The 18,350-nt window shown below is 44.3% G+C and overlaps 1 protein-coding gene across 14 annotated transcripts in view; it reads right to left on the minus strand.

The window, feature by feature from the left end:
* The window catches only part of ERC1 (ELKS/RAB6-interacting/CAST family member 1), a 289,429-nt gene that overhangs the window by 155,786 nt on the left and 115,293 nt on the right, over positions 1-18,350 (minus strand). For all 14 annotated transcript variants that reach the window (XR_010377761.1, XM_064478870.1, XM_064478865.1 and 11 more), the window contains 4 exons: positions 13,819-13,956; positions 12,449-12,589; positions 11,356-11,496; positions 5,648-5,841 (listed from right to left, as the gene is read on the minus strand). Coding sequence is in view for 13 of the 14 variants with exons in the window: in XM_064478870.1 (XP_064334940.1) it covers positions 5,648-5,841; positions 11,356-11,496; positions 12,449-12,589; positions 13,819-13,956 (614 nt within the window). In the remaining variant the exon portion in view is untranslated. The remainder of the gene's footprint in view (positions 1-5,647; positions 5,842-11,355; positions 11,497-12,448; positions 12,590-13,818; positions 13,957-18,350) is intronic.

An 18,350-nucleotide genomic window follows, 5' to 3' on the forward strand; every position in this document is an offset into this window, starting at 1 on the left:
AACAGATGAAAAGCGAGCAAGCAAAATGACAAGCAGAACGCCTCACAATCGCCCAGCGGGCACACGGCTGACCCGGGACAGGGACGGAGGCTTCCTGACACACCTCCTGGACACACGCTGTACGTCCAGTGATGCGGACAGGTTCCTGAAGGGATCTATAAACTTCCACGGGTCCTTGACTTTTGGGAAACAACACAGAACGCAGACAATGTTCACAGTCAATGAGAGGCCAGTCTCTGAATGACTGCTCCCAATGATTTATTTGTTGTTGGTTATGACACATTAAGCTAGAATAATTTTAGATCAACATGGACACTCCCTGAAATCTCATGTAGAGGCGAGGCTTCACATGAGACTCGGGGAAGTCCTCGGGGGAAAAAAGGTAAGCGTATTCCTGTCAGGAGTGAGCCACCTTAAGCATCTTTCCACCTGTTTTTATTGTTCAGGAGTCATATGCCACTTGGGCATCAAACCTTAGCTCTTGGGAAATAAACTGAGGAGCAAAAAAAGCTGCATGTAGAATAACTGTATATAATTCTAATGTTTATACTTTAAAGTAAAAACTTAAAGTAACCACTAAACAGAAACTTCTCTTAAGACTGTAGTAAACTATAAGGTGCTGTGCCCACAAGAAACTTTGGGAAGATGGCCCAACAGAATTGACTGTGTAATTTATTCTTCTTTTAAATGAAATCAGTGAAATTCATTGAGGAGGAAGAAGAAAGAAACAAGCAGCTTCCCCAAACAGCAAGCTGAAGCGAGCGGATCAGATAAAGAACCAGTCGTCCTCCGCCACAGACTCGCAGCATCTTTCTTCTCCTTTTTCTTTTTGTCTTTTTAAAACACAGCCCACTCTCCCTCGCAGGAGCACACAACCACCACGGTCATTTCTCCCCTGTTCCAACCGTGTCAAGACCACTTCCTCCAACCCTATACTTCACCGATTAAAGACACATGACCGTAAACTTCAGGGAACTCTTTAAAGAATCATTTTCCTCATGACTGTATACCAGTTTATGTCAAAGCTACGTACAGCTTTATATTAATTTCTGTATGCGAGGTCTCTGAAGACAGCAAGCTGAATTACCAACTCAGCACCTCCTTACAGAAAATTATTTACAAAGATAAAGGCTAAATATGTAGGTTTACATTTCCAGGTCATACTGTGCCACAGATGCCTGGATACACCGAGACACCAACATAAAATCACAAGCATAAAACCCATTTTCCTAAAGAATATGTTAAAAAAAAAAAAAAGTAGGTCAATTCAAATAAGTCATCTTTCAGGACGCAGTTAAATCAGCCAAACACCTAATTATAGCAGTAAACACAGTCATTTGGTTACACACATTTAAAACGGAATACATGAGAAAATAACGTTCCCTTGGAAATGCTCTCCTACACCCCCACATTCCCTGAGACGATTTTATTCACTCTGTGTGCATCTTCAGTATCAATTCACCAAAGACAGAAGATGCACCATTAGTTTAAGTATTAGAAAGAAATTTAAAATACACACATACCAGTTACATTATGCCATTACTTACTCACGTATCCCAGTTTCAGAGGTTTTAACATGTAAATATAAAAGAACTGTGACAAAGAGGAAAGACGTTATCTATTACTTTAGCTTAACCTACAGATAGAAAAGTAATCTCCTTGAATTATATTAAATAAGAATGTTTAATGCATATGAATTTACTTATATTTTTACAGAAAGTGTATGTGCATTGGTAAATACTTTACAAATAAAAAAAAGAACTAAATATAAAAATATTTCCAGTTTAACCAACAAGTGTATAAGGGACTGTTAAATCGCTGTCTGTCTGAGGAAAGGTCTGGACACACGGGTGATGGAGAGATCAACGGGAAGGGACGGGGGTGATGAGACAGGCAAACGAGGGAGGAACTGTCTCTGTTGTAACGTGTACTTTTTGGGCTCACAACAACGTACAGTCACAGGACAGATACTGTAAGAAAAGCACAAAAAAAGGAAAGAGAAATTACCACCTAAGGGAGGTCAGTAAAGGTTCTTCCCCCTCAAAAAAGATGACATTTAAAAGGGTTCGGATTCCACAGATGAGTAAGGGGAAAGGAAATCTTCGTCAAGGACAAACTGCTAAGGAGAAGCAGGTAACGAAAGGGGCTCCTCCCCTGATCCTGGGGTCCATTTCTAAAGGAAACAAAGAGTTAAACCTACTGGTACCAAACCGGAAGCTGGAAATGCCATCCTGCAAAGTAGCTCAAGCTTGCTGACACATTTTAAAAGATTCTTAAAAAATAAAACAGCCCCATTTTCATTACACAAAATTTCAGACACTAATAAGCTTTAATAGCAAATACAAAACTCAAAAGGCCACATCCTCAAGCCATGAGGTTTAAGCCTAGCATCCATCTTAGAGCTCTAACTTCTCCAGGTTCCTCCTCTTACACACACACACACGTGCAAACAACACCCCAGATTAAATCTCCCTCCTGGCACGACAGGAAAAAGCTTCCTCCTTTATAACTACTTACAAGACTGGCCCAAGACATAAATGAACAACCACACAGACCCCAGTTCTCCTGCCTTCCTCAGGGTAGTTACCGCAGCAGGACAGGGTCCCGGCTCCCGCTCCAGTTCACGTCTCTCCCTGCGCTAGAGCTCTAGGACCTGAAATCAGCTGTCCGGGGTCCCAGATAACTGACCATCTTCCATCCAAACGACATCTCAAGCCACTGCCTTTTAATATTGGTCTCACCAATTAAAAGACCAAACTGAAGAGTCCAAAGTTCAGCAAGAAGCCCCTCAAAGACCACAAAGGATAAGTCTGGGAATTCTTCATGATTTAATCTGAAACTTTTAATATTGGAGATTCTTACATACGTGCCTCTTCAAGAAGTTTTAAAAGAATACTAAGAATTTTATTTAGTTCAATGACTGTAACAGTCTGTTTTCATTTTTGCCCTAGAAGGTTGCTGAACAGTCTTTAAAAATGCACTCTACGGGGGAGGGTATAGCTCAGTGGTAGAGCATGTGCCTAGCATGCACAAGGTCCCGAGTTCAATCCCCAGTACCTCCGTTAAAATCATAAATAAGTAAACCTAATTACCGCCACCCCAGCCCCCGCAAATGCATTCCGCTCCCTGGGCTGGGATGAGACTACAGCTCACTGGTTCAGAGGCTACCACTTAAAGGGCAGCCTCGCGTGAGGACAATCACATACAAGATGGGCTAGAAACCAAGACCAAGACAGTTATAACCCACGGTACCAGGATCTTACCAGAGAAAGCACACACTTCATCCACCAGCAACGGCCCTACGAGGTACCGGTCAGCGTGACACGTAACTGGCTGGTCTTTAATTCTGATCAAGCAAAACCCCCAGCAGGCCCCAGCAAGAGCGGCAGCCGCAGCTCCATCCGGCCCAGAACCGCGGCCTGGCGTAACACTCACTTTCCCAGGAAGTCCCACACAAGCCCCCCTGACGGCGTGGGGACAGAAGCCTGGCGTGGAAGGTACAGGCTGCGGGAGCCTGGCTTTCTGAGAAACAGCGTGGTCAAGAGGGGTGTGGACATAGAGAGACACAGGACCAAAACCCCAATGGAATAGGACCGTGACAGGACAAATCAAAAGGAGGGTGAAGATACTCAAATGATAAGTGACAGGGAGACAGACGCCCACACGTGGGAAACAGTGGGATGGCAACACAAGAAGCAAACGGTTAGTAAGACCAGAGCAGCTCACATGCGCCTCCTCCCAACCCGGGACGGGAGCAGAGTGACTGCAACCACCTTTTACTCCTGTCTTACACTGTGCTGCTCAGTGACGAATTACAAACCAGCAGCAACTGAGTTTTAAAACTGTTTCTTTTCTTGGTAGCCAAGAAACTTTGTGTCAAACCCTAAAACAAAACTACAGTGCTGCACAAACAAAGAATAAAACTCTCTATACTTTTTCAAATTTGTAAGCTACGTTCTATGGAAAGAGTAGGTCATTTACAACTCTTCCCCCAGATGTGAGAAATACAAGGGCGGACAAAGGCTCTCTGGTGTGCTCTGGATGTCAGATATAGAGTTAATCCTACTTCTTACTGTCGTTCAAATCATGTCCATCTCCCAAAATCAGTATTGGGTCCACAAATGAACTGAAATGTTTTCCAAGCAAGTGGCCTGGAAAAGCAAGCAATCATTTCAATGAAGAATTCTAATACCAAACAAACAAACAAACAAAAACAATCAAACCAAAAAGTAAAACTTTATCAAAGAATTTCTTTTCTGAAATATTGAAATATATTTAGTGAGAAGTCACTAATCCATCAAAAGCACGTTATTTTTGACATGCAGGACTGCTGCTGATTCAGGCTGACCCAAAAGCAGAGAGGTGTGTACTCATGTAAGTATGTGAGGGGCACGCGCGCGCGCGCGTGTGCACGCGTGTGTTGTGTGCGCGTTTTGTACGTGTGTTGTGTGTGGTGTATGTGCGTGCGTGTGTGTCTGCTGAGGGTAAAGGTGCGGTGCAGACGTGGAGAAGACACACAAAACACACAGAATCTAATCCTGAGACTGATGCTTTGTTAATTCTGACTTAAAGAATTTTATCCTTCATCTTCTCCAGAACGAGACCAGAAAACACGAATAGACTTAATACCAAAACCAGAGGAAACAAGTGAGTGGGTGATCAGCCGTGTCGTGCACACTTCAGTTTAGTGAGAAGAATCCTCAGGACTAGACTTTATTGTTTAAGTTTCTTGAAAATCAAAATTCAGGAGGAAAAAAATAACTTCTGGGGGGGAAATATCAAGTCTACCGGTAATCTGAAAACATAAAACTTAATAAACAATCTAGGGAAGCAGTCTACTGCCGCTCAGCATGTAAGAGCACAGAAATAAAATATTTCTATGAATGAGGCTCAAAGGGGCACACGGAGGAGTGACTTCCCTCTGTTACTGTCCGTCTCTCTGACGGTTCACACACCATGATGAACGCAGTCCTCCTGGAGAACTGCTTCTAGGCCCTTGTGAATTTATGTTAAATACGTGGTGTAAAAGAAGAGGCCAAGAGGCCTATTTTTTATCTTTAGTGCAAAATATCCTATTAAGAAAAAGAAAGACAAAATACAAAGAGAGCTATCTGGCTGGTTCTATTCAAACTAAGCTCATGTTGAAGAATTCAAAGTCTAAATTGTCTTCAAAGTGCCCCTCCTTCTTCTAAATTTGACCTATGTAATGTAATAGCTTGCTTCTCCACAATACAAAGTCTAAAAACTCATAGCCCAGAGGAGCATCAGCTCGACAAAAAAGGTCTAAACCAGTGAAGAAAGTTTAGTCCTTGAAGTTGAGGCTCCTTTGCTCCTTTAACAGATAAACAGGGAGCACGTGGCTACCTGCGCTCTGGACTAGCCAGCGGACGTTAGCTTCTTACTCAGTGAATACTCTCTCTCCAGTCAATGGTGTCGAAGTCCACAGCTTCCCAATTTACTCCCATTCTGTGCGGCCTTAGGGACTACAACAGTGAACTCACACTGAGTCAGGGTAAAGAACAGATGATGACGTAACACCGGGCACTCAAGAACCTAACTTTAGGGAAGCAGATCTATTGGAAAAACATGTCCCCCGAAGTATACAGTCTTAAAGCCATGCTTCAGCCTTGCAGCTCCCCCTCCTTACCTCTCCAGCTCAGCAATCTTCTTATCTTTGTCATTCTTCTCATTTTCCACCTCCTTCAAGATTTCCAAGAGGCGGTCAACTTCCGCCTGGGCCTTGCTAGATTCATCTTGGTACCTGGCAATCTCTCTCTCCAGCTGCTGTATCCGCTCACTCATCTCTGGACTGGCTCTGGCTTCCAATGTTGCCTCGTGTGCCTACAAAGAAAAGTGTCCAAATTCTGTCAGATATTCGTACAGTGGTGGTGGGAAGACCGTGTCCCAAAAAACCACCTATACTCCAAACGAAATAGGGTATTATCAAATATCAAACAGCTGTCCTCAATTTATCAGGTTTTCTCTGCTTAAATATTACAGAGACAAAACATTAGTAATAAATGTAAAAACAATTCTTAGATTTCAAATAAATTAGTTTTTAAAAACAATAGACCTCTGAATACTTATTCTGAGGCCAAAAGTCATGCTAAGCCAAGAGCTGCCTCAGAGTCTAGCGAGACGTGCTAACCAGCCGTCAGGTGACTGCCGGCCCCTCCAAAACGATGTCAAAAGCTGATCTTCCTACAGCCAGTGCCCACGCTGAGAAGTCCCACTGGGCCCTCCCCGCCACATACCGCTGTACTGAGCACGCACGGACCACACGGCCCTGAGCACCTAGAACCACACAGATCCTGCAAAGGCGGTGCCCCAAGAACGGAGTGAGATTACGGAAGTCACTCTCCCCACACACGAACCTTCCTAATGCAAGGATTCAGGATTTTACAAGGTAACATCAGACAAATAAATTAACAATCACATTAAGAACCTAGAAAAGCTGTTTTTTTTTTTTAAATTCAGAATCCTGTTGTAAATGGTAACTATATCTCCATGCGCCCTGAAATACAAAGAAGTTTCAGTAATTAAAAACTAACTTTCAAGTCTTCAGTTTTCCTCCTGAACCTCTAAAGCCATGAGTGTATGATGCATTTAACGAGAGTAAAGGGTAAGATGACTTATTTTTCCTTATTCAATAGAGAACAAACATACTTAGTCCCTTAAAATAATTTCAAAAAATGTTAATGGGGGAAATATCCATTCTTGTTAAACCTTCAGAAAACGCTGATGCAAAACATCCTGAGTGAGAGAGAAACATTTCTAAAACGTGGGCTAAATGTCTTGCCCAAGCGACGGCTGTGCTTTGAGGAGTAAGTCCTTTACTGATACCTTGTTACAGGTTTAGTCAGTTGTGAAAAGACACAGTTACTAGCAACAGCCTTGAAAGGAGATTGCGTTGGCAGACGTGTATTTTAATGTTTCAGCAAAATTTTACCCTAAAACTTGCGTGATTAAAAGCTACAACAAAATAAGAGCAAGGGAAAGAGAGGCAGGCCTGAACGAGCCGCCTCACCAAGAGGGAAACGGAGCGCAAGCAGCACAGACGCCCCCCGCCCCAGCCGGGGGTGCTGTCTCAAGGGGGCTTTCTACTCCGTGTTCGCCTCAAAAAGCGGCACAGACGCACCCTCCCCAAGCTCGGGGGGGAATTCTGGTCTCACGGGGACTTTCTACTTCGTGTTCGCCTCGGTGCGCTTTACAAAGAAGTCATTTTTTAAAAAAAAATCTAGAGTTCCTACTTGAGGAGAGGAGAGATGAGAGGGTCAGTGCATTCACCCTTCCACACAGTCGTAAAACACTCGTGCAAAACACAGGGAAACGGCAGGCAGGCCCCCGCGGCCCCTGCCGGCTCGCTCACTGGCTCGGATGGGCGGCCTGGCACCTAGCACTGTCTCAGGGTGCTGAGGGGAGGCCGTCAGCAGAAGAGAAGAAAGAAACGTGAAAGGAAACGGTACAGGAATGGAACAAGCAAGGACAGAAAGTCAACGGTTAAAAACCATGAACAAAGACATTCAGAGTCTACTGGATACTTCTTTCCAGAGGAGGGGGAATAATTTAGCATTTTAAAAAATGTTGATAGTTCAAAAGTCACATTTCAAGGCTTTCTTTAACAATTCCGAGGTTATTACCTGAAAATTAAGACACAAAATATCAAACTTCAGGCACAGGGTATAAACTCTTGAGCTATAAACAGGTCAAAATGACTTCAAGTTATCATTACCTCAAACTAGTCATTCCCTGCTGCAAACAAAACAGGGAAGAGATTTTCTTTGAAAATTCCCATGATAAGCACAGTTTTCTGAATTAATACAAATTAGAACACAAACCTCACACCAGATACGGTTTCCAGCCAAGAAGAAAATACGCCAACATCACTTCACATAAACCTACAGACAGGCTACACAGTGACACAGACTCTAACGCAGAGGACCGAGGCGCAGCGCCTCGATCCAATAAACTACTGAGAAAAATTAAAACCAGCAAGTAAGAAACCACCTGACAATACTTTCTCTTTTTCCTACTTTTTTGCTTTTTACCGAGATATAACTGACATATACATTATATTACTTTTAGAGGTACAACTAATGACTCAACTTATGTACATATTGGGAAATGATCACTACGGTAAGTCCATTTAATACCCATCACTACACAGTTGTATATATATATACACACAAATATAACAGGAAATTCGTACCCCTTGACCACCTTCACCCATTACACACACACACACATCACCCCCCTTTTCTGGCAACCACCAATCTGGTCTTCGTATCTATCCATTCAGTTTTTGTTGTTGTTGTTTACATTCCACATACAAGTGAGATCACACAGTATTTGTCTTTCGCTTATTTCACTGTCCTGCTTTTAAAATGCAATGATGCGAGGGAAGCACACCTATCAGAGAACAGGGGTCACAGGACAAGTTTCCCCTCCAAAATCAAGAGACAAGGCAAACCCACAGAGTGGCAGTTGAGATCTGCTCACCCGGAGCGGAAGCTGTCCGCAGAAACACTTACATGGCCTCTCTGAGGAACTGCTGCAGGCCGAGTGTGGACAGACCAGGGAAGAGTGAGAAAGTCCCAGGGGCTGCAGTTTTGGGGAGCTCCCCCAAAGTTCATGGGCTTTACCTCCAGGAACCACCCAGGGTCTCAGTGAAGAGTGGACAAAGACCCCACTGGTTCTGGCGGGTGGGGGGAGAGTAACCACGGTGAAGTGTGCCCCAGGCGCCCCCATCCAAAGACAGACTCCCCAGGAGTGACGATTTTTACAGAGCTTTGTCCCACCTCGGGGAAGGGCATTTCTCCCACTCGAGCCCCTGCCAGCTAAAAACCAGACTCAGACATTGACGCAGAGGTTGGAATTATCAGACAGGGAATTTAAAATAACTAGGATTAACAGGTAAAGGATGGAATGGGAAAAGGAAACAAGATCCAGGAACAGATGGGCAATATATGCAGAGAAACGGACACTCCCAGAAAGAATCAAAAAGAAACGCTACGTACAAAAAGCACAAAGACCTCGCTTATAACGTGGAATCTGAATTCATGGAAGCAGAGGGTAGAAGGGTGGTGCTGTGGGCCCGGGGAGGGGCAAACGGGGAGAAGCTGGCCGAAGTGCACAACTTTCAGTTGTGAGGTAGGTCAGTCCTGGGGCTCTAACGTGCAAGATGCTGACTGTGGTTAACAAGGCTGCGCTGCATACCAGAAACCTGCTAAGAGAACAGGTCTTAAACAGTGTTCTCAACAACCTACGTGTCCGTCAATGGATGAACAGACGGAGAAAACACGGCATGTATGTGTGTATGTATGTATGCACATGAACACACACAGGAACGTTATTCAGCCATAAATAAGGGGAAATCTTGCCATTTGCGACAACATGGATGGGCCTTGAGGGCATCATGCTAAGTGAAGTCAGTCAGACAGAGAGAGACAGATACAGATGACCGCGCTCATACGTGGAGTCCAAAAACAACACGACCAAAGACCGAGCTCACAGACGCAGGGAGGGGACTGCTGGCTGCCAGAAGCAGGGAGTCAGACACGGGAAAAATGGGTGAGGGTGACCAAAAGGAACAGACTTCCAGTTACAAAACAGTTAAGTCCTAGGGATGTAACGCACAGCGTGGTGACTACAAACAGGTGTTGCATATCTGAGAGTTGCTCAGAGAATAAATCTTAAAAGTTCTCATTACAAGAAAAAAGTTTTATAACTATGTTCATGCACGTTCACTCGGCTCTCGTGATCGTTTTATAACAGAAACACGGGAGCACTGCGTTGCACACCAGAAACTAACACAACACTGTATGTCATTTTTACTCCAATTTAAAATGCGTTCCCACCACGAAAACCAAAAGGTGACGAATGTGCTAGTTAGCCTGACTGCGGTAATCGTTCCACAGCGTACACCAAGGCCAAGTCATCGTGCTGCACACCTTAAATACACACACTTCTGTCAACTGAAAAAGCTGAGGGGAAAAAAGCCAAAATGCATACTGCAAACTCCAGGGTAACAATTTTAAAAAATTTTAAGAAATATAGTAAATATTCCAAGAGGGAAGGGAAAATGGAATCATACAAAACACTCAAGAGTGGAAAAGGCAGAAAAGGGGTAATAAAAAGAAATGAAAAATAAACAAAACAAACAGAAAACCACAATGACTATCTCCTTCCGGAGGAGGGCACCGCGGAAGCAGGATGATGGGAAAACATCAGTAATTTGATCAAAATGAGAAGTTACAACCGTCCAGAGTAAAACACGGGAAAACACAAGGAGAAGAACACGAAGGGCAGGAAAATGACGGGAAGCCAGGACCGCCTCCACCCAAAGGCCGCTTCGCTTTTCCTCACAATCCTAAATACGAGGTGTGAGAGACCAGACAAACGACCAGCGGTAGAAGGATCAGCATTACAAGAGGGTTAAATACAACAAACAGAAAATGCGGGGCTGCCATCAACAGGCAGCTGGGAATAGCAGTGAACGCCTTTTACTACTCTCGACAGGTGCCGCTCGGCTTCACAGCCCTAAGTGCGTCTAGCGGCTTCACCTCCAACATTCCACTATTCAACAGAAAACTGTCTCCACTTACTCAGTGAGGGGGGAGAGCCAACTATCAAATCTCCATTAGTTAATCTCGAAAAAAGTCTCTTCCTACATATTCAAAAACATATTCAAAAGTAACTTTAAGCTACCGGATTTCTTTCTTTCCTTAGCTTAAGAACATGGCTTCATTTTTGGCATAACCTAAATAATGATCCATTAAGAGGGGTTCCTGTGGAGCACACAGGAGCTGGCTGAGAACAGCACCTGCAGTCTCAAGACTGGACTGCACCCCTTTTATCATTAGTAAATGTATGACCGGGACCCAGTTCATCAGAGCTGACAGCTCCGGGATGTACATGAAAGTGCCCTGAAAACCACAGACTGCCAGATAAACCCTGGACAGCCAGACGTCAACAAAGCAGACGGTAAATGTCCGCACCGCGTCCTCATACCCATGGGTACGGAGGTCAAACTGTCTGTTACATCATCTCCTCCTAGGAGAGCCTAATGCTAGTGGAAGAAAAACAGCCGATCACAGAGACTGTTACATTGTGGTCTTTCTACATTTCCTCTAAAAGGAGCTGCATATTTTAATCTTCCTCTGAACTGTCAATTTTCTATTAGTCTGGGGACTCTCGGGAGTCAAGTAAAATTGGGGTGAGGATGCCAAGAATGCTAATCAAGGTATAAATAGTACTTCGAGCTTTAGGAGACGGTTACTCCACGTGAACACTGTGGAGCTTTCTCCCACGTTCTTATCCACAGCAAAGCAAGAACACGGGAGAGTTTTCTTTAACCTTTTTCAATTGTGATTCCATTTTCAGACACTCCTCCTTCTTCTGCTCCAAAGCAATTTCTAGTGTCTTGAGCCGCGAGTCCTTCTTCAGGCCCGAGGAAGCCAGGGAAGAAGCGTGCTCCTTCAGATCCAAGAGCGAAGCCTGCAAGAAGCAACGCCAGAACGCATGGAGAATAAATACCACTTGCTAACAAAGCGGACGTTTAAATTCCTCAGCTGACCTTGCTGGGGGCTTGTGGCTCCTGCCCACCCCTACACACCGACATGCTTCCATTTCAAGGACGTGAACTGTAGAACGACGGTGTGAGCGCTGGCTTTCAAGCTCTGACTAAAATAAATGAATTCCCAGTGGAATAGTGACTGGAAGAGCTCCATCGCCACGTGTCCCTTCCCACAGAATAAACAGCAGTAGACCCCGCTCCGTGAACAAAAGCGGTCAGCCTCAGGAGCCACAGCGACTTACACGGGGAGTGCCTTTCCCTTGTGGAAGAATTCTACTAGAAACTGAAATTTCCATAAATTTTCCTGATGGTGTTAGAAAGAGAACCCTGAGAACGTCCCTACAGCTCAGGATTATCTGATTACAAGGCAGCAGGCATTTTTGCTATTTAGGTGAAATCATAAGATTCCCTAAAAGTAAGGTCAAAATACACCGTCACCTAATGACCGGTCAACAATCATTGAAGATTCTCTGCCAACGAGGAGGTGATCTTCCAAGAGCCGTGGCAGACAGACAGCCCTCCTTTCGTGTATTCCTTCTGTCCATCCCCCTTACCATTAGCACACTATTTCTCCAAATGTAACTGGAGAAATCTCGTTATTTTAGGAGCTATAAAATGTCATTAGCAAGTAAGAAACCAACTCATAACAGCTGAAAGAAGTAAGAGGTAAGACTCAGGAAATAAAGGATTCGGTCTACTCTATCTCTGCAAGGTCCCGAAATAGCCCTTAAGGTCTTCCCACGAGCCCAGCTGTTAGGGTATTTTTAAAATCTTCAATCAGATACTTTCTATACGCGTTACGTAAACACCAACAGTATACACACACAATGCACCGAGAAGCAAACCACGTCATCCCATTTTGGTGATCCTTACCTCTTTCTCTGAGAGGTCGCCTTGCAACAGGCTGACTTTTTCTTTCAAGTCTTTAAGATCTTTCTTGTAGTTATCAATTTCCTCCTGCTTTTCCCGCTCATCTCGGTCCCGCTGCTCTTTTAAGCGTTCGATTGTCCGCTCCTGGTAAGAGAGCACATCAGTACGTGAGAGCGCTCCTTCCACCCTTCCACCACCCCGCCCGCGTAAGGCAGCTTTTAGCTGAGAAAATTTCACGCCTCCATCCTCCACTCAAAACAGTGACAAGCCACTAATAATTTACATTTTAAAGAATTCATCCTTCCTACCTATCCTGCTGTAACAAACATCGGCTTTGTTCTTTTGATCGCCCTCAGTTTCTTTTCCTATAATCTTAACCAGCATTAGATGTCCCGAAAGTATTCCTTTGGGATAATCTCATTGATTCAATTCCCAAGTAACAAAAAACTTATACATATGCCCTAAGGACAATAAGTAGCAAGTATTTCTTCTCTACATATAATTCACATGTTGCCTACAGAGCAATGGAAACAATCCACACACAATTCACATACCAAAAATGGAGGAAGCTGGGGAGATCATAATTTGTTGAGCTTAAAGCATAAAGAAGGGTAAAGAAAAGGGAAACCATTAAAACTTCTGTCGACAGATACTCAGGAAGTCTGAACGTTGAAGCAATTTAAGTATATTTCTGGGTATTATTTCTAAATATATTCAGGGATCAAGCCTTGGTCCCTGGCAGGCAGCCTGAAACATTCTGAGTCCAAGAGGCTTAAGGAACACTGACCCTATTTCTTAAAAAAAGAAAAAAAATCCAATTAAAATGCCCCACCAAGATTCTTTAAACCTCCTTTCAGGACATTAACACTTGCCATCTGGGGCCACTTCTTTGTTTAGTCGGCCATTCCTGAAAAACTAGGTTTGCTTATCCAGGGAAGAGGAAGTGGCCCGGCCAAGGCCAGGAAGACAGCAAGCACCGGCATGAATAGCTAAAGCCCGCGGACGTCTCAGGTGCCGGGCGGCAGAGGGAGAGCATCAGTCCTGCCTCCTGACGGCGGATGTCTGAGACCCCCACATCACCACGTTCCAGCTGAGCATATAAATAAAAAGAACGCTTCTTTGTCTTCAGAAGATAGTACATGGGGAGCAGGGGGCTGATTCTTTAGAAATTCCGGCCACTGCCCCGGAGTGTGGGATCCGCCCTCCCTCCCCCTCTTACGCCAGGCATGTCAGCAGTAGCACAGGGGCTCTCCTCCTTTTTGCCAAAGCAACTTCTTCCGTCTTCTCTACCCAAGGCTCATCGCCAGACAAATCTCAGATCACTGAGGAAGCAGGAGAAACGTGTGGGCGAGGGGTCCGGGCCGGCCGCTCACCTTCTCGGCCAGGGCCTCCTCCAGCGTCGTCAAGGCGGTGTCGGTGTTGGTGGTGTCGGCCTGCAGCGACTTGACTCGCTCCTTCAAGCTGCTCATCTGCTTTTCCTTATCTCTAAGTTGCTCTTGGAGATTTTCAATCTGAGTTGTGCACACACATTTAAGGGGGGGGAGAGGAAATTAAGAGAAATTACAAAGAATAACAATAAAACTCATTTTAAGTTGGAAACAGGTAGATTAGGGTTGTCTCTCAGTGTGTGTTCTGTAGAAATAATTTAATCCTAAGGGTTTCAGAAATGTATGCAGAAATTTAAACGTAGAATTTACAGCCAGAAGAGAGAAAAGACACACATGGGTAAGGGCACAAGTGCACAGTCACAAATTTCTAAAGAAACAAGGAAAAGAGCCAGGGAGAAATAAACAAAAAACTGTTCTCATATGTCAGCGTTCAAGTTAGATTCTTATACTATCTTTTATCCAAACAGCAAGCATTTTCCATGAATCTCTTACTGTAGTTATTCATTCCTTTATACATATCTACACGCACTCACTGACTCAGAAAAAGTACTGCTGAACCCTGTATTACATGCCAGGCACTCGCGATACAAAGAAAAATGAACAGACCCATGTTTATTATGTTACAAGATGCTACGAGAACTTTATGCAGCTGAACCCAAGCCGCAGCCGGGCTCCCGTGCCCTCCTGAAGCGCACACTCCACTCTGCACAGATGGGAACCACCAGGGACTCTAAGCAAGGAAAGGCTCTGGTCAGTTCTGCATTGAGACTGATGATTCTGACAGCTGTGGAGAAGAGATTTAAGGTGACGCACACAGAGACATGAAAACAGTGATTAGGAGATCACACCAACTCAGGTAAGGTATTCTGGAAACTAAACGAGGTAAGAGAGATGGAAAAGAGGGGATGGGTTTGTGAAACAGCGTGGAAACATGTTACCAACAGGCAGATTCAAGTACACAGAAGGAAAAACAGGAAGCAAAAATATGAAGGAACTGTAGAGAGAGATTCTTGGTAAACCAAAGGCAATTATTCTAAAATTCACAAACTTCATTCTTTCATACAACACACATCTGAGCTCCTGCTGTGCTCCAGGCACTTTTCTAGGTGTTCAGGATACAGAAGTTATCAAAACAGACAGAAATCCCTGCCCTCCAAGAGCTTGCATCCTATACGGCAGACAGCGAATGAACGAACACAGGGGAGGATGGCGATGTGAAGCAGGAGGGTGTCAGCACGGTCCCCTCTCACGCCAACACTACAAGCAGCTGGCTTATTTTCCACGGCTTTCAAACAGCCACAGAAATGCTGCCTCCTTCGGGAAGTCTTTCTTGCTCTCACCCCATGACACTAAGATGGTGACAAGTCTATGCTCCGGCACATGTGTACACACACACACACACACACACCCCATTCTTCCGCCTGCCCATATGTTCACCACGTTTATCTCCATTCTCCCATCCACCTGTACAGTAAACACGACCCCCAGCCGTACTGTAATGATCTTAACACTCCTGGATCCTACTCCTCACCCCAGTTCTGTGTCTTCCTGTCTGGCACACATCAGATCTATAATAAATACTGGCTCATTAATCAGTAGTAACATACAGCTTGGACTTTTATAAACTGTATTTAGGCATACACATAAACTTCTGCCAAGAAAGGAACTACAAAAGACACTAGATCCAGCCTTCAAATGATTTCCTCCACCAATTTAACATAAGCTCTCTAACGGCCTGCTTCATTCCACAGGGGAAGAAAAGAAAAGGTCCCTGTCTGGAGTCACGAGAGCTGCACAGCAGAACAAACAAGCAAAGCAAAGTCACAACAGGAGACCACGAACACTGCAAGGCTTGGGTTTTCACTGTCTAACAAAGAAACCATCCTACAGCTGAGCCACTGAAATCGGCTCGTGTTTTCAACGGCAGTAAAGCCCAAAGCCTGTTGTGAGAGAAAAGACCATCATAGACGAAAAGCAGTGGTTTCCTTCAGTTTAAGCAGACGCTACTTTTGGAATCTCTAATGGATCAATAGTTAGGTAAACTCACACCACTGAAGAGACTTTGCCACTTAAACCCCAGTACTCCACGTACACCCGGAATGCCTGGCCCCGGGGCCTACGTGTTCCACCAGCCGCGTAGGTCACTCTAATTGCTGAAGTGTAAACCTTCTACAAAAAAGGTAGGATCACGCTGTTGATTAGACTTTCTTACCAAGAAGGAGTAGTACAGGCACCTTTAAAAAATGAAACCAACCAAGTTTCAGACACAAGAAAACAGATTTGTTTCACGAGCCCACCCAATGTCGCAACGGCCCTTACACACACAATACGGAAAATACCCTTCCTCCTCCTCCGCCAGCGTCAGCAGCTAAGAAAGCAATCAAGATGTTAACTGTTAACAGTTCCACTGCTATAATTTCCATGTAGTCAAACTATTAGAGTCCACTGTTCTTTGCCGGCAAAAAAACCAAAAGACACCTTTCCCCGATACTTGCAGGTGCAGGAGCTGCTGACCGAGGTAAGCTGGGTGAAGCCCCATTAACAAGTTCTCCCTCAGCTATGTTCTTCTTCAGTCACCCCGCTGTCTAAGCAGACTGCTGAGCTGGAGGGGAGGAAGAGGGTGGCTGTTCTTGGATTCCTATTTACTTCTAAAGAGAAGAAACAAACATCCCAGAGTGAAAGGAACTGACAAAATGCAGAAGGGACAGTGGTCACCACAACTGCCTCCTCTGGGCAAGCTGCTATCAGTGAGCAGGACTCGAAACAGACACAGACATGCGCTAGCTGCACGAGCACTGAACAAACCCGAGAGAGGCTCTACGCCGCCTGTGGGAGGGGGCGTGGGGACGAAGCACATCCCGTTTGCCCAGCATCAGGACGACACGAGCTGAGCCTGCTCAGATCCCCCTTTCTATGTCCTCACTTTGGTTGTGATTTAAAATCGTGCTTTTGTGATCAAGGGTCTCTGGGTTCACGTGTGTCGCTAACCAGGGGGTGATGAATGCTACCATATTATCTTGGCCATTATTCTCTTGTTTTTCACTGACCCAATGTTGAGTCTGTGAAAACTGTTCACCTCTTAGTCCCATATCATGTCACTTCAGTATTTATTATGCAGTTTCTATTAAAAAATCATCTATATAGTGGACATCCCACTCCATACTAAGTTCAATTACCCACAGGATCTAGAATATATTATTTACAAAAGTTTTGGGATATAGCAGCCAAGAGAAAAGACTGGATCAGTTAGGCACATACGTGATTATTAATGATAAAGATGACTGTCTGGAATCATGCTAAGTGGAAATACACTCCTTTAAATATGCTCAAAGTATCTACCAAAAAAACCCCAACTTTCCATTCTGTAGAAACGGAAACCACAGAATCCCTAAAATAACAATGTGATAAAAAAAAAACAACAAAAATAATAATAATAATGGTGGTGGTGGTGGTGGAGGCAGAGAAGGTCACAGTGATAAGAGGGACCCCCATGTATACGAGAAGTTGACACACTGTAACTGACTGTATGTACTTCAATTAAGAAAAGAGGGACCCCAACCCTTAGAAAGAGTGCAGTATGTCTGTGTCAGGTGCTGTTTTAACATCTCTGTAGGTAACAACTATTTAAGCATCACCACAAGGTTACAACTATTAGGCAATCTAGCTCCAGAATTCTACTCCTAATCATTGTGCTATACACAGTATGTTCTATGATAAAACAAAAAAGATGAACACAAAGACGTCCCAAGCATCTTTCCATAAACTCTTCCTGATTATTACATAGAGTTTATCCATAAACATAGTACACTATTGTTATGGTCACTTCTATTTAAATGTTCTCCCCAACTGAAGCAAAGGACGAAGCGTGGAGGTACCAAACCGCTGCCGGTGCAGAAGTCCGTCTTCCAGGTACTTCCATGGACATAAAGCCAAGCACAGAGCACTGAAGCTGGTGGGCAGAACCAAAGACGCTGCTATCAGGATTTCAGGGCTGTGATGTGATTAAAACGGTCTGTTTAGCCTGACCTTCCAGCGGTCGAAGGAGGCTAGTTTACTTACACACACGGACTAAGCAGCACTCAACAAAAGCCCAAAAGCTTTCTTCCTCTGACTTTAATAACACTGAAAGTTGTAAGTAGGACTGTTGCAGAAAATGATGTATCTTATAATTCTACGGGCTTTTTTCCTACTTTATGCATACCCTATCTGTTACAGAAAGAAATCATTAAGCACCTAGTAGCGGGTATTCAGTTTCTGCATGAGTAGAATTACTTTGCAGAGGTCGAAGGAAGTGGCGTTTATTGTCTGTGTCTGTGTCACTGAGGATAAACAGCGGAAGGGGCTCAATCAGGCTTATACACAGAGTTTAGTCGTAGAGAAGACCTAACAGTGAAGGGTTCAGGAAGGAAACACTTTGCACAAAACTACTTAGAGAAAGCAGACATTTTCCTTTAAGTGACTCTCTAGCTATAGCTCTGACAACTGGGCTGGAAAGAAAATAGAACAACATGATTATT

This window comes from Camelus dromedarius, chromosome 25 (assembly GCF_036321535.1).
Source record: "Camelus dromedarius isolate mCamDro1 chromosome 25, mCamDro1.pat, whole genome shotgun sequence".
Classification (NCBI taxonomy): Eukaryota; Metazoa; Chordata; class Mammalia; order Artiodactyla; family Camelidae; genus Camelus; species Camelus dromedarius.